We start from the raw sequence: 14,508 nt of genomic DNA, 5'->3' as shown, positions 1-14,508 counted from the left end.
CCATCCTCACCTTTTCCACCATACTCACCTTCTCCCATCATCCTCACCTCCCCCACCATCCTCATCTCCCTCTGCACCAACCTCATCCTCCCTTTCCCCCTGCACCCTCAGCCAGCCAGCCAGGCTTTGGCTGCAGGACCAGGAACACTTTAATCCCCACCTGGGCCAGCTGCTCTGCTCCCCTAGCTGCAAAGCCCCTTCCCAGCACGGCCCGTTCCCCGTGCTGGGAGCACTGGGGTTCTGAGCATGCACCCCCAGCTGCCACCCGATGCTCGGGGAGTGTGTTTGCCTCCCTGGCTGGGCTGGGCTCTACTGCAATGAGAGCTGCTCCCCTGGCTACTTTGGGCCCGGGTGCCTGCAGAGCTGCCTGTGCCTCCACGGGGGGGTTTGTGATGGGACCACCGGCCACTGCCACTGCCCCCCTGGCTACACGGTGAGGGGCATGGGGGGTGCGGGGTCCTGGGGCAGCTGGGGGGAGAGTGGGGGTCTGGGTGGTGCTGGAGGGATCATGGGGGTTCTGGATGGTTCTGGGGGTGTCTGGATGCTTTGGAGGCTGGGCAAACATGGGGTCTGGGCATCCCTGGGGGAAACATGGGAGTCTGGGTGTCCTCAGGGATGGGTTGGGGGTCTGGGTATCTCTGAGGGCAGTTTCAGGGTCTGGGCATCCTTTGGGCAGACAGAGCATGTGGGCATCCTTGGGGGGCATCCTACTTGGGGAATATGAGCAACCCTGGGGAAAACTTGGGGTTCCTGTGGGAGAATGGGGGTTTTGGGGTTGTCCACTTTCCCTACAGCACCAGGTCACCAAGAGAAGGCGGGTGGTCCCCAGACATGTGGGTCCTTTCCCCAGCTCTGGGCAGGGGTCCCATCTGTCCTGAATTCTTGGTCCCCACACGCAGGATGAGCACTGCTCCTCCCTGTGTCCCTCCAACACCTTTGGCATGAACTGCTCGGGGCTCTGCTCCTGCCAGCACGCCCTCGCCTGCTCCCCACTCGACGGCTCCTGCTTCTGCAAGGAAGGTGGGTGCACACCGGGCTCTGGGGTCCCTGTCCCCATCCCCGCCCCCACCCCACTGTCCCCTCATCCCGCAGGCTGGCACGGACCTGACTGCTCCATGCCGTGTCCTGCTGGTACTTGGGGTCTCAGCTGCAACCGGAGCTGTGACTGCGCCCATGGGGCGTCCTGCGACCCCCAGAGCGGGACCTGCCGCTGTCCCCCGGGCTGGCAGGGCCCTCGCTGCCTGCAGCCCTGCCCGGTGAGTCCTTCTGGCCTCTGGTGGTGCTGCTGGCACTGGGGCTCGGTGCCAGCGCCCTGTGCTGATTCCCAGCCTGTCCCCACGCTGCAGAACGGGACATTTGGGGCAGGCTGCGGGGAGCGCTGCGCCTGTGCCCACGCTGACGGCTGTGACCCAGTGACAGGAGAGTGCCACTGCCTGCCCGGCTGGACAGGTAAAGGGGACACACCGGGAGCACCCCGCTGTGCCCTCAGCCATCACCTTCATCCCTCGCCTTCCCGCAGGGCCGCAGTGCAAGCAGGGCTGTCCCCACGGCTCCTGGGGCAGGGGATGCCACAAGTCCTGCTCCTGCCGCAACGGCGGCTCCTGCTCCCCCCAGGACGGATCCTGCACCTGCGCCCCGGGGTACCGCGGCCCCACCTGCCAGCGCAGTGAGTCAGCACCCCCCAAAATTCCAGGCTGCTCCTTAAGGCCTGAGCTGAGGCCAAGCTCGTTCCTCTCTCCCCAGCCTGTCCCGCCGGCCGCTACGGCAAGCGCTGCTCCCTGAGCTGCTCCTGCGCCAATGGCTCCTCCTGCCACCCCACCAATGGCTCCTGCCTCTGCGCCCCGGGCTGGCGCGGCCCCCGCTGCTCCCAGCGTGAGTGGGCTCAGGGGACCCTTGATTCAGATGGGGGGTCTGGAGGGAGCAGGGGAGAGAACTGCCCGTGGCCACCTGGGCGACTCCTACGCAGTTCTGGCCTGGGCAGTACAGAGCCGTACGTGGACCTGCATGGTCCCGACCAGCTTGTGACGGGATGGTCCCAGTCTGGGGCTATATGGCACCTCTGTGTCCCCAGCCTGCACCCCCGGCACCTTTGGGCTCCAGTGTGACCAGCTCTGCCGCTGTCCCCGCAATGCCACCTGTGACCCCACCAATGGCACGTGTCCCTGCGCCCCAGGCACGACTGGGCCCCACTGCGAGGCTGGTGAGTGGGGGCAGAGCGGGGGCTCCCCGGGTTCCCTTTCCCACCCTAAGGACTGACACTCCTCCCCACCCCATAGGGAATCCTGACCTGCCCTACACCATCGAGCCAGCCCCCCCTGCAGCCTACAGCCCCCTGGGCATGGTGCTGAGCCTGGTGGCCCTGGTGCTATTGCTGGTGGTCGTGGTGGTCACAACCCTGTGCTACCATCGCTGGCAGAAGGGGAAGGAGCGGCGGCACCTGGCCGTGGCCTACAGAGCAGGACAGACGGACACCTCTGACTACATGGTGCCAGGTGAGCCCAGCGTGGTGGAGATGTGGCCCCCGCCCCGCTGGCCCTCTTGCTGACCACGCTGACTCCTGTCCCTCCAGATGTACCCCCAAGCCACCACGCACACTACTACTCCAACCCCAGCTACCACACGCTGTCCCAGTGCCCGCTGCCCTCCCGCGGCCCCCAGGACAGAGCCAGCTCCCTCAAGGTATGGCAGGGACAGCGCAGTGTTGCAGGGGGAGCACAGCACCACTGCCACCACCTTGGAGACCAACCCCATCCCCTTTTTGGGCTCCAGATGTCTGGCACCCAGCTCTTCCCTAGCATGGAGAGACCCTACAGCCCTGAAGGCAATGCCACGCTGCCTCCTGACTGGAAACACCTCGGGGCATCGGCCCTGGGCCCCAGGGGTAAGGAGGGGGCAGCTCCGGTGTGGATCCTGGCCTGAGTGGTGTGGGGTGGGCACCTGAGTCCCCTCCCTGCTCAGGATCCCCTGGGAAGACGCTGGGATGGGGTGGGTGGAGAACCTTCATGCTGGGGAGGAAGATGAAGCAAAGGGAACCCCAAAGCTGCCCTCTTAACAGGCAGGCAGCTGGACCGGAGCTACACCTACAGCCACGGCCTGAGGAAGTGTGACAGCAAAGGTAGGAGTGGGATAGAGAGCACAGGGAAGAGACAGGGATAGGATGGGGATAGGGAAGGGATAAGGATGGGATGGGGAAGGGATAAGCTGCGCCTGGGGCAGGTGTGGGAAAAGGGTTGGGGATGGGGATGGAGTTGGGGATAGGATTGGGATGAGATGGGATGTGGAAGGGACAGAGATGGGGCTGGGATGGGGAAGAGGCAGGGGTGGGATGGGGATGGGTTGGAACAGGACTGGATTAGGGTGGGGAAGAAACAGGGATGGGATAGGAAAGGGATGGGGCTGGGACTTGCCTGAGACACAGCCAGACACAACCACCCCTGTGCTCCCTGCCACGGGGGATCCCCGACTGCTTCTCCCCCAGAGCACCCCTGGGAGGGGCTGGGGGCCAGCACCAGCTCCCTGGCCAGCGAGAACCCCTACGCCACCATCAAGGAGCTGCCCCCTGCCACCACCAAGGCCCACGAGGGCAGCTACATGGAGATGAAATCCCCTGTCCAGCGGGAGATGTCCTACGCTGAGATCGGGCTCCTCGAGGAGCCACAGGAGGGTACGGCTGAGGACCCCTTGGCCCTGGTGGCCCTGCCCTGTTGGGACACAACCCCAGCAATGGGGAGTGCATGGCCTTGGGGAGGAAATAGCCTCGGTGACAGGGCCTGCACAGCCCTGGGCGGATATGACCCTGGTGACAGGGGCTGTCTGTCCCCAGGGGGACATTGGTGACGGGGGCCGTCTGTCCCCAGGGGGACATTGGTGACGGGGCTGTCTGTCCCCAGGGGGACATTGGTGATGGGGGCTGTCTGTCCCCAGGGGGACATTGGTGATGGGGGCTGTCTGTCCCCAGGGGGACATTGGTGATGGGGGCTGTCTGTTCCTGGGGGGAACTTGTCCCCTTCCCCTTCTCTTGTCCCCACAGAGGGTTGTCCTGAAGGGCCCGAAGGTCCCCCCAGCAGAGACCCCCCCAGCCACTATGACTCCCCCAAGAACAGCCACATCCCCAGTCACTACGATGTGCCACCTGCCCGCCACTACCCCCCGTCCCCGCCGCTGCGCAGGAAGGACCTGCGCTGAGGGACCCTGCAGACAAGGGACCGGCCACCAGGGCACGGAGGATCCCTGCGGGGACTGGAGTACCCCGGGACTGTCGCTGTCCCTGAGCACGTGGTGAATAAACGGAGTTTGGTGTGGACTGTGGGTGCTGTGTGTGACTGCCTGCGGCCGAGCCCCCGCTGAGGGAACCGCACGGCGCTGGCACCGTGGTGGGAGCGAGGGGGACACTGGGGGGTCCCTGGTGCACTGTGGGCACCCCCAGCTCCGTGCTGGGTCACTGCTGCCTCCAGGGTGTGCACAAGGAGGGAACCCAAAAGCTTTTGGGTCCTGCTCACAGTATGGCAGTGCCCATTGTGCACCGTGGCAGGGAACAGAGCTCGTGCAGCACAGGGAAAGAACAGGGGTGGAATGAGATGAGCTTTAAGGTTCCTTCCAGCCCAAACCATTCCATGATTTTCTGTGATTCTACCTTTGGAATGACTTTAGCCCTTGGGTTTGAAGCTGGTTTCTCTCCCAGAAGTGTAATAATGAGACACCAATGGGCTCTGGGAAATTTAGCTTGACAAATAAATGCTCTGAGTAACAGGACAAGATGTGCTCTTGGAGAATTAAACCTGTGGTTTAGCAGGCTGTGAAGATGACATTGCAGAATGCATCAGCGTTAGACACCTTGTGATTAAAGGAACAAGGGACATGTGGAATATTAAACCTCACCAGTGGGGAATGCTGTGTCCTCAATGCTGCTGCTTCCACAGAGGAAGCCCAAGCCAAGGTGAACAGAAGTTCTGAGCAAACACTGGGATTGTTCTGGTGATACAACCAGTGGACTGGTTTGGTGGAGGGACTCCTGAACCATGCATTTTCTTGCTGTTGTAGCCCCTGGGGCTCACAGGGTGGGGAAATGGCTGATGCAAATAGGAGCGATGTTGCTAGTGGGATTTATATTCTTAAGGATTGGCGTTGCTATTGGTCACCGTAGAATTCCTCATTTGCTCTCTTCTCTCTCATCCCTTCCTTCTGTTCACTACATGGCAATCACCAAGCTGGAAGAATTCCCGGGGAGGAGATTTAACCGGCTCTGAGCCACGGGGGGGTGGTGTTGTCCCAGAACAGGTTCTTTCACCAAGAGGCCAATCCACACACGGGGCGAGGTATTTGATTTATTTACTGCTCTGTGCAGAGAGCAGGGCTGGGCAACCTGTCTGGAGACAACAGTGTGAGACTGAAAGATTAAATGTGAGTGCCACAAACATTCGGCAGCTGGGAAAGGCAGGAGGGGCTTGGCCAAGGCGGGTCTGTATCTCTGACCGAGGGGAAAGGGAGAGTTTATGGGTGTGGTGGTGAAATCTCAGATCTGCCCGCTCACAGCTCAGGGGCTTTAAAAGACTCAGCTCGGGGGAAAAGGGAGATCCCAGCACCGGAGCACAGCCAGGACAGAGTGACCACACCACTGGATCCAAGGGTGGGCAGAGCTCAGCCCCTCCACATCCCTGCCCATCCCTTGTGGTGCCATCCGCCCCTCCATGTCCCTGTTCCCAGGCACGGGATGCCCCCATCTCCATCCCCACAGTGCACTCAAACCTGTCCCTGTCCCCACAGCGCCTCAGCGCCCCCATCTCTGTTTCTGTCGTGCCCCCAGCCCTGGGAGGGAAGTGCCAGGCAGGGCAGGGGCAGCTCCACGTGCGCTGTGTGACAGAGACCTCAGCGGTGCTGCTGGGGACAGGACTCCCATCCTCCCCATCTCCAGCCCCCCACCTCCATCCTCCAGCGCACCTTCAGCGCCCCCCCGGCAGACACAACCCCCCAGATCCCGCTTCACGCCGTGCACGGGGGTTTGAAACATTTATTACCGAGTACCTTCATCCCGCGTATCCCTGCTCCTCCTCATCCTCGCTGCTCTCCTGGACGAGGTCGGGGTCCGCAGGGCTGCAGGCGAGGCAGGTGCGCCCCTCCAGCTTCCAGCACGACGCGCAGTACAAGGCGCCGCAGTCGGGATTGGGGCAGGGCTGGTGCTGGGGGGTCTCGGGGGTCCCGCACAAGGTGCAGCTCTGGCGCAGGCAGCGGCGCAGGCAGGGCCAGCGCCGGCGACACCACAGCCACGTCCCCTGAGGCGAGCACGGGCCGCTGTGGGGCTCGGCCAGAAGGGCTGTGGGGTCCAGGGGCGGTGGGTACCCCCACCCGGCACCCCGTGTCCGTGTCCCCACTCACCAGCGTGGGTGGCTGCCGGGCTATGCGCCCGCGCTGCAGGAGCAAGAAATTCTGTCTCTGCCGCAGCAGCCTGTTGTACAGGAACAGCACCCGAGCCTTCTCCCTCTGTGCCGGCAGAGACCGTGAGCGGTGGGTGGCTGGAGACCAAAACCCGGCCCAGAAGCCACCCCCAGGCCGTGCCCAGCCCTCGGAGCGCTCACCTTGGGGAAGTAGAAGGCGGCGATGGCGCGGCGCAGGCGGAACGGGTAGACCTGGGCCAGGCAGAGCAGGGCCAGCGCGCCCAGGGGCAGGCAGGTGTTCAGGTACTGCTGCCTCGTCATCCCGGTGGGCTGCGGCAGGCAGGCTGGGGACACGGCACCGCTCTGAGCCCCCTGAGGCAGCCCCCCGGCCGGGTGTGGGGCTGAGGGAGGTCCCAACCCTGGTAGGGTCTTACCGAGATTCGAGGTCTCCACTTCGGTGTCGAAGGAGGCGTTGAGGGCCCCGATGGTGCCGCGCAGCAGCTCTGCCATCAGGGATGTGCCCATCACGTTCACGGACAGGTGGTGGCTGGCTGTGGGATGGGAGGGTGGGGAGGCTGAGGAGGGGGTGGGAGGGCTGAGGGCGTCCCTGCATTGCTGGGGGGCATGGTAGGAGCATGGGCCGGCCCTCCAGGGCCGCGAGCTCACTTTGGTAGGAATACTCGATAAAGGAATGATGCTGGATGATGCTGAGAATGCTGAAGATGAAGTGGTCCAGGCCACAGACAAAGAGGAGGAAGAGCAGGAGTGGGATGTACCTGAGCAGCTCCAGCACCTGCAGGGAGCAGGGGAGCTGTCACTGCCTGCTGTCCCCAGGCTCTGACACCCCTGGTTACCCCCAGCCCCTCACCATGTGCTGCAGCTCAGGCCGCTGCAGGGCCGGTTTGCACGGGAAAATGAAAGACGAGATCTCTTCCCGGAGCAGGGGCAGCAGCGTCTGCTTGTTCTGGGTGGGGGGCAGAGGGTGTCTCAGTGCAGCCCCTGGGACACCCAGGGCTGCCCCACACCCCTTTCCTCCTGCCCAACCTGCTCCCTACGCCGGGCATCGATTTGGCGGAAATAGGTGGTGATGTAGCAGTTGTCGAAGCCAAGGTTGTGAAGGTATTGATGGGTGTAGAGGAAAGCCCTGGTGAGAGAGGATAGCTCTGGGGTGAAGGAGGCACTGGCTGCAACCCCCAGGACCCCTCCCTTGTCTTCATGTCCCCCCCTAGACCTGCTGCCAAAGAAGGCCCCCACCCCTCTGTGCCCCACAGCTGGCACAGGGGTGTCACCCCCACCCCCTGACCATCGCAAGGCTCACGAGAAGAAGACGAAGAGGAAGGTGAAGGACAGCAGCAGGCGGAAGAAGGAGACAGCCAGGCCCAGGCGGGCGCCTTCCCTCTGCAGCTGCGAGGTCACCTCCTGCCGCAGCTGCTCTGCTATCTCTGTGCCCACCAGCATCTTATGGTGCTCCTCCTGCGGCAGAGGGGCCATGGGGCAGGGCAGGAGCTGGCCATGGGCACAGGCACCCACAGGATGCCCAGGCACTCACCTGGTAGGAAATGCTGGCACTGAACTCCTGTCTGAGGCTGTTGACAGAGCTGTTCACCTGGTCATACATCTTCCCAAAGTTCCCATCCACAGGGATCCTGTTCTCACACCAGTGGCTCATGACTGCAGAGATGGAAACAGCTGTGGCTGCTGTGCCAGGGGCTGCAGGGGCAGAACTGGATCTGCCCCTCCAAGGGAGCACAGGGTCAGGGTCACCTACGTTTGACCGAGTGGCAGAGGAACCCAAACTGCATGGGCAGGCAGATGAGGTGGCTGATGAGGGGCACGGTCACTTTTTCTTTGCATTTCTTGTACATGTTCTGGAAATGGCCTGTGCAGCGCTGCAGGCCCCTCTCGATCACAGCTGGGTGCATCACAGGAGGCCTCAGCTGCCTGTGCAGCCCCAGCCCCACCGGCCCAGCCCTCAACAGGGGCTCCCTGTGGGGACAGCTCTGGCACCTGGGGCAGTCCCTGTCCGCCCCACTCACCTTCACAGCGAAGTTTGGTCTTTGTTTCATAGAGCTCCTGGGTGCTGGGGGCCGGCTGTGTGCCCGTGTCTGGGCGCTGCCGCAGGTCGTAGCCCTCCTCGCTGGCCACCTGCTCGTTCAGCTCCACGAAGGCGCGCGAGATGTTCTGCATCTCAGTGTTGAGGGTCTCTGCGCTCCTCTGCCAGGGCAGGCAGACACAGGCAGAGGCTTGGTCCTGCTCCCCCGGCCCCCCCAGCACCCACTGCCCCAGACCCCTCCTCACCACCAGCTCTTCCATGACTTGGCGCAGGGGGGTTGTCGATGCCTGCCAGAGGTGTTGTGTGTGGTTGACCTGTAGCTCCACCACGCAGTCCATCGAGCGCTTTGTCTCCATCAGGTTGTACCAGAGGTTGGCCCCAGGCCCTGGTGGCAGCAGGGGTGGCTCAGAGCCCACCAGCTCCCAGAACCCCACTGGGGGACTCGGGGATGTGGGGGGACACTACCGTTGTAGATGGCAGCAAAGACGAAGGAGACAACGTAGAGCCGACCCTCCTTTCCCAGGAACTTGGGGACCATGAGCATGTTGGCACAGCGGAACTGGGGGGATGTGGCCCAGCCCAAGGCAGTGACCACTGTGAAGAGCAGAGAGCTGACCCCATGGTCCCACAGAGAAGCCCCTGGGGCTCCTGATGGTCCCCATCACCTCAGTCCCCTCCTCACCTGTCAGCCCCCAGGTAAGCTTCACCCTCTGTGTCTCTGGCAGGTCCAGAGGCATGATGAGGAGGTGGCAGAGCCCTGCAACACCCAACAATGTGTCCAGAGCTTCCAGCACCACCAGCCCCACGCTATGCACGGCACTGGGACACACTCACCGAGGCCAAGGAGCATCCCGAAGCCAGCACCCAGCAGCGCCTTTCTGCCGCGATACTCGTCCGGCCGGCTCCAGAGGAACCGGCTGCACGGGCCGGGCAGGACCGAGACCACCACTCGCTTCAGGACTGGGTGGGGAGGGAGGGAGGTGTCAGCCCTGCTCGCTCCCACTGCCCACGGGCAGCCTGGCTGGGAGGGGAGTGGGAACGGAGCTCACTTGTGTTGGGGGGTTTCTCAGGACGGCGCGATTCTACCCCAGAACTGATGCCGGTGGGATGCTCCAGTGAAGAGGGAACATGGCTGGGTGTCTGCAGGACCACCACCTCCTGCAGCTCTCTGTCCCTTCTCTCAGCTTGCTCCTTGTGGTCAGAGCTGTGTCTGGCAGTGGGGAGACAAGTGTTGGGGACCAGCATTCCCAGGGCTGCAAAGGAAGGAGGACATTGCCATCCCCACAGGCAGCCCTCACCTGGAGAGCATCCCCTCGTTCTCCTCCTCCTCCAGCTGGTCCTGCAGCAGGGTGGCCGTTCTGGAGGGGAGTCTCTGGCCCTTTATCATGTCCTTGATGCGCTGCAGCAGCTGCCGCCCTCGCTCCTGGCCCCGCAGCACCCACACAGCACCCAGCCACAGCTCTGGTGTCTCCTCATCACTGGAGTCCCTGCAGGGGCAGAGTGGGTAAGGGTGAACTGCAGCCCCCCCAAGCTTGGCTGGGCTCCCAGCACCCCTCTGCTCACAACTCCTCATCCCCAGAGTCCGGGTAGCTCAGGGGGGCCATGCAGACAGAGCAGGTGTTGTTCAGGGCTCTGTAGCACTCGCTGCAATACAACCCTGCGGAAAATGGGCCTGTCAGGGCAAACGTGGGATCCTCTGGGGAGGGGTCCCCAAGCCGTGCGGGCTCCTACCTTTGCAGCCAGGCGTGATGCAGGCGCTGAGACCCGGCTGCTCTGCAGTCCCACAGACCAGGCAGTGTTTGTGCTGGATGCCCAAGCAACGAGCGAGGCGGACAAGGAGAGGGAACCTGCAAGCACAGAGCAAATGATCCATGGGGCAGTGTCAAACCCGGGGTCCTTGCCACAGACCCCTGGGGATGATGCTGCCTTGTTCCATCCCCTGGAAGAGCTTACCTGGAGATGAGGATGAGGAAGAACCTGCTTTTCCCAGTGTCAGCCAAGTTCTGGGTGCCAACTTGGCTCCGGGCAAATATCAGCCATTCCCGCCGTGCCCGGATGATATTGTGGAGGAAGGCCACGCGCTCCTGGCATGGAGGGGATGGGGTGAGGGCAGCTGGTGGCTGAGAGAGTGTAGAGGGACACACACACACACAGGGGGCTTCTCACCTGCTCACGGGATGGGAAGTAGGCGGCACACACTGCCCGGCGCAGGCGCGCCATGTAGGAACCGAAGATGCAGATGAAGAGCCAGACACCGTACAGGATTCCTGGTGGGAAGAAAACGAGTTATGTTGGTGTGGCACCACCCTATATCCCCTCACCCACCTGAGTCATTGAGGCTGTAGCACCCCCGTTCTGCACACCTATGGTGATGTAGGTGCTGTGCTCGGGCTCCACGGGCTCGATGAGGCAGACCTGGGACAGCACCGAGACCTTGCCCTCCTGCAGCGTGTTGAAGGCAGACACCAGATCCTGGAAGATCTCACTGGTGTAGCCCGTCCCGTTGACACTGATGTTCATTGTCGATGGTGCTGTGGGCGAGCGGCTCAGACCTGGGGCCATCCCACAGCCCTGGGCCCCAGCCAGCAGAGCACCCAAGGGTGCTGCTCACCCCTGGCGATGATCTCCGCGCTCAGCTGGTGCCGGAACAGGTCAAGCAGCCAGAAGATGCTGTAGTCGGCCAGGATGATGCTGAACCCCAGCAGCACGTGCCGCAGGAACCCGAACAGCTGCAGCCCGTACTGGCGGCGCTCCCTCTTTGACAACCACAGCGCACCTGGATGGCCACGGGAGCACCATGAGGTGGCTCAGGGGGCTCAGGGCTGGGCTGGGGGATACCCTGGTGGGCAGGGCTGACCTGGGGGGATGTAGCGGCCCCTCTCCCGCGCCGACAGGGGCAGCACGGTGGGTCTGCCCTCCTCTGCGCACCGCAGGTCCAGCTCCACGAAGCGCCGCGTGATGTAAACGTTGTCAAAGGTGTCGTCTCGCAGGTAGCGGCGCTGGTACCGCATCGCTCTGGGGGGACAGCGGGGAAGGTGAGCACCTGCACGCCAGGGCCCCCACGGGTCACTGGAGCACAACTCACTGGTAGCACAAGTAGAGGATGGCCAAGATGGAGATGTAGGAGAATAGCTCCAGGACGTGGTAGTAGGGCTCCATGTGCTGCTGCACAGCCTCCATCATGTCAGCAGACACCTCCCCCAGGCTCTTGCTGGCGTTGAGGTTGACGCTGAAGTGGTGCACGACTGAGATGTTGAACTCAAACTCAGCACGGACACGGTTCAGGGCATCCGTGAGGGCTGCAGAGGTGACAAGAGGTGCCGTGCACTGCGGCGAGAACCAGAGAAGGGGCGCAGAGGACCCCCCACCCCCCCATGGGACTGGGATACTCACGGGCTGTGACACTGATCCGGGTGAATTTCTGGATGTACCGAGGGATGGAGCAGAACATGGCAGCAACTGCAGAGAAGGGAATCTCTTCTAGGGCTGGGTCCCCAGGATGGGGACAGATCTGCCCCATCACCCCATTAGCCCCCCGTGGCAGAGGGACAGGCACTCACGAGCTCCGGTTACGTGGCAGAGGACCTTGAAGCTGTGGACAACATAGCAGATGTGGAAGAAGAAGGGGAGGGCACGCTCACATCTGTCCTTGGCTTTGTCCATGTAGCGAAAGCAGCTGCTCTGGGGTGACCCCAGCTCGCGGTTACAGATGTTACCAGCCCTCGCCAGCCACAGCCAGACATTGCGCAGGGCTCGGGCTGTGGGCAGGGAGCGGGCATTGGAGATGGGGATGGACTGAAAGGAGGGTGGGGGCTGCTGGGGGTGGGGACACCCCCAGGGACCCCACTCACCAACGTGTCTGGTGGAGTCTATGATGGAGCGGACAAACTTACGGACTCGGTCACCCACCACCTTGGCGTTCTGGCCAAGCTCCTTGATCTTCTTCTGCACGTCTGCAGAGAGAGGGGACACCTGAGCGTACCCCAAAGAGTGAGGGTGGTCTGAGGTGTCTGTGGCTTCCCAGGAAGGGCTCCTCTAGTCCCTGCACTTTCCCCCAGCCCTCGGCTCACTCAGCAGCGGCTCCTTGGCGCGTTGCAGCCGCTCGGCCGTCTGGTTTTGGGCCAGTTCAGCCCCACATGACAGCGCCTTGGCGACCTGGGAGATGTTGTGCAGGAGATTGGTGCCAGGGCCTTGCATGGTCAGGCACAGCACCAGCATCATGATCATCATCTTCCCTTCCTCTGCAAAAACAGGGCAGTCCTGGGGCTCAGCCAGGAGCCGGCATCCCCCGGCACCCCCAGCTCCCAGCGCAAGACCCGTGGCTGCTTACTGGTGAAGAAGTGTGGCAGTGCCAGCAGCACAATCCTCCGTGTCTTGGTGGAGAAGGCCATGCCCAGCCCCAGCCCCGCTCCCAGGGTGATGGTAATGCTCAGGCAGTACCAGACATTGTGGCCCTGTACCAGCAGCACCAGAGCCCCATAAATGCTGGCCAGAGCCAGGCCCAGGGTGAGGCCACCGAGGCTGCGGGCGAACTCCTGGGCCTTGTTCGGATCCTCTGGCCGGCGCTTGGTCCTCGGTGACAGAGCTCGCTTCTTGCACCGGCCCCTCCAGGCTCTCAGGGCTCTGCCCAGCCGCGAGACCAGCCTCATGCTGAGGTTCCTGCTGGTCCCTCTCCGTGGATAACCACAGACTGAGGGAGCGGTTTCCAACCGCTTGTGGGGTCCCACCGTTGTCAGTTTCCGTTGCTTTCAGAACACTTCAGCGGTTTCAGTTGCACTCTGCTGCAGTGGGTGCTGCTCACCCTGATGTTCATCTTCCTAGCAGAGAAATTCTGTGTAATTACGTGTCAGTAATTGCAGCTTTAATAAGGCTCAGCTCTTGCAGAGAGAAGAAACTTGAGCCAATCCATCAGTGGGAACCAGAGCCCGTGGAACACTGAACACACAGAGCAGGGACACTTGGCCACACAACCACGAGATGGAGAGGAACAAACAAGGACGGCCACCAGCCAAAAGGGCAAAGTGGGTAATTGCAGCAAGAGAAGATCATGACCACTGAGTCAAGAAACCCACTGACCCAAAAGGAGAAAACTGAGCATGCAGCCTAATTAGCATGAGAAGCAAGAGAATCATTTAACCAATAGAAATGAAAATACTAATTAATACTAATTAATGAGGAACTGTGTAACTTGCAGAACATGAATGTTTAATACTTGCTTGCTAAAGTGTAGAAATAGTGAACACTGCTCGCTGGGGGTTGCACTGGGGATTGACCCTGGCACAGAACTGAAAACAAATCAGATCCCTCGGCTCTGGGTGGGATTGGCCTCTTGCACAAACAGGGGAAGGACCCATTTCAGGACAACATTTTGGTGACCCAGATGGGATGGCCATAAAGCCTTGCTTGGATCATCTTCCTGCACGCAGTAACGGAGAATGGGATGGAGCAGGACTCCTGCGGTGTCTTGGGCTGCGAGCGGTGCTGGAGGGGGGTGGGAGTTTATGTTTTGAGGGTGGTCCTGCAGACCCCAGCCTCCTCCAGGACAGCAGCAAGGAGGGAGCCCCAGCAGTGAATGAAGTGGGGTCTGAGGGGTGCATCTGGCAGGGCATTGAAAGGGGGTGTGGGGGAAGTGGGGGGTCTTCTGCGTGTGAACGGGTGAAGGTGGGGCTGTGTGGTGGCTGGGTAATGAGGGTGGGGGTCTCTGCTGTCTGGGATGATGAAGGTGGGGGTCTCCATTGCGTGAGGAGATAAAGGCAGGGAGGTCTGGAGTACAAGATGGTGATGGTGGAGTGTCTCTGCTGTAACATGGGGGTCTCTTCTGCCCTGGGGGATGGCGGGAGGGGGCTCTGCCCGCCGGGGTGGTGAAGATGGGGGTCTTCAGTGTACAGAATGATGAAGGAGGGGTCTCTAGAGCATGAGATGGTGAAGGTGAGTGCCTCTGCTCTCCAGGGAAGTGAAGGTGGGGGTCTCCACTCTAGCGGGTGATGAGGGCAGGGGTCTCGGGATGGGCAGGGGTCCCTCCCGCAGCAGCACCACCGGGCTCTCAGCAGCGGTACCCCGGCCAGCACCAGACCCTCCCGGCGC

The 14,508-nt window shown here is 62.2% G+C and overlaps 3 protein-coding genes across 3 annotated transcripts in view; 1 reads left to right on the top strand and 2 right to left on the bottom strand.

Moving 5' to 3' along the window:
• The window catches only part of PEAR1 (platelet endothelial aggregation receptor 1), a 9,059-nt gene extending 4,755 nt beyond the window's left edge, over positions 1-4,304 (top strand). The window contains exons 10-22 of the mRNA XM_015649993.3: positions 259-433; positions 900-1,020; positions 1,093-1,256; positions 1,347-1,449; positions 1,520-1,666; positions 1,744-1,872; positions 2,072-2,200; positions 2,277-2,492; positions 2,570-2,679; positions 2,770-2,881; positions 3,056-3,115; positions 3,479-3,664; positions 4,031-4,304. Of these exons, the coding sequence (XP_015505479.1) occupies positions 259-433; positions 900-1,020; positions 1,093-1,256; positions 1,347-1,449; positions 1,520-1,666; positions 1,744-1,872; positions 2,072-2,200; positions 2,277-2,492; positions 2,570-2,679; positions 2,770-2,881; positions 3,056-3,115; positions 3,479-3,664; positions 4,031-4,185 (1,807 nt within the window). The 3' untranslated portion in view covers positions 4,186-4,304. The remainder of the gene's footprint in view (positions 1-258; positions 434-899; positions 1,021-1,092; positions 1,257-1,346; positions 1,450-1,519; positions 1,667-1,743; positions 1,873-2,071; positions 2,201-2,276; positions 2,493-2,569; positions 2,680-2,769; positions 2,882-3,055; positions 3,116-3,478; positions 3,665-4,030) is intronic.
• A 1,734-nt stretch (positions 4,305-6,038) lies between these two features.
• DCST1 (DC-STAMP domain containing 1) lies at positions 6,039-9,669 on the bottom strand. The gene is made up of 15 exons (XM_033519733.1): positions 9,474-9,669; positions 9,259-9,384; positions 9,107-9,181; positions 8,890-9,018; positions 8,670-8,809; positions 8,408-8,585; positions 8,140-8,283; positions 7,921-8,042; positions 7,690-7,844; positions 7,416-7,515; positions 7,240-7,335; positions 7,038-7,164; positions 6,806-6,922; positions 6,573-6,715; positions 6,039-6,477 (listed from the first exon to the last, which is right to left on the bottom strand). Exons 1-15 carry the CDS (start codon positions 9,667-9,669, stop codon positions 6,049-6,051), a joined length of 2,277 nt encoding a protein of 758 aa, XP_033375624.1. The 3' UTR covers positions 6,039-6,048.
• A 49-nt stretch (positions 9,670-9,718) lies between these two features.
• On the bottom strand, positions 9,719-13,074 carry DCST2 (DC-STAMP domain containing 2). The gene is made up of 13 exons (XM_033519732.1): positions 12,755-13,074; positions 12,495-12,665; positions 12,276-12,377; positions 11,998-12,182; positions 11,510-11,751; positions 11,282-11,439; positions 11,036-11,200; positions 10,788-10,955; positions 10,591-10,691; positions 10,378-10,508; positions 10,156-10,271; positions 9,988-10,081; positions 9,719-9,911 (listed from the first exon to the last, which is right to left on the bottom strand). The coding sequence occupies exons 1-13, from the start codon at positions 13,071-13,073 to the stop codon at positions 9,719-9,721; spliced, it is 2,145 nt and encodes a 714-aa protein (XP_033375623.1). The 5' UTR covers position 13,074.
• Positions 13,075-14,508: the final 1,434 nt, after the last annotated feature.

Source organism: Parus major, chromosome 25LG1 (genome assembly GCF_001522545.3).
Source record: "Parus major isolate Abel chromosome 25LG1, Parus_major1.1, whole genome shotgun sequence".
Taxonomy (NCBI): Eukaryota; Metazoa; Chordata; class Aves; order Passeriformes; family Paridae; genus Parus; species Parus major.
The sequence above is the reverse complement of the archived record's forward strand: the minus strand, read 5'-3'. Positions and strand labels throughout refer to the sequence as shown.

Excerpts from the sequence above, each read along its gene's own strand:
- DCST1 (XM_033519733.1), bottom strand. The coding sequence starts at position 9,669 with ATGCTGGTCCCCAACACTTGTCTCCCCACTGCCAGACACAGCTCTGAC. Across the intron at positions 9,385-9,473 it reads TGAGAAACCCCCCAACACAA|TCCTGAAGCGAGTGGTGGTC; the intron begins GTGAGCTCCGTT and ends CTCCCCACCCAG. Across the intron at positions 8,043-8,139 it reads CCTCTGCCACTCGGTCAAAC|TCATGAGCCACTGGTGTGAG; the intron begins GTAGGTGACCCT and ends CCATCTCTGCAG.
- DCST2 (XM_033519732.1), bottom strand. The coding sequence starts at position 13,073 with ATGAGGCTGGTCTCGCGGCTGGGCAGAGCCCTGAGAGCCTGGAGGGGC. Across the intron at positions 10,956-11,035 it reads CGCGGAGATCATCGCCAGGG|CACCATCGACAATGAACATC; the intron begins GTGAGCAGCACC and ends GCTCGCCCACAG. Across the intron at positions 10,692-10,787 it reads CAGCACCTACATCACCATAG|GAATCCTGTACGGTGTCTGG; the intron begins GTGTGCAGAACG and ends TCTTCCCACCAG.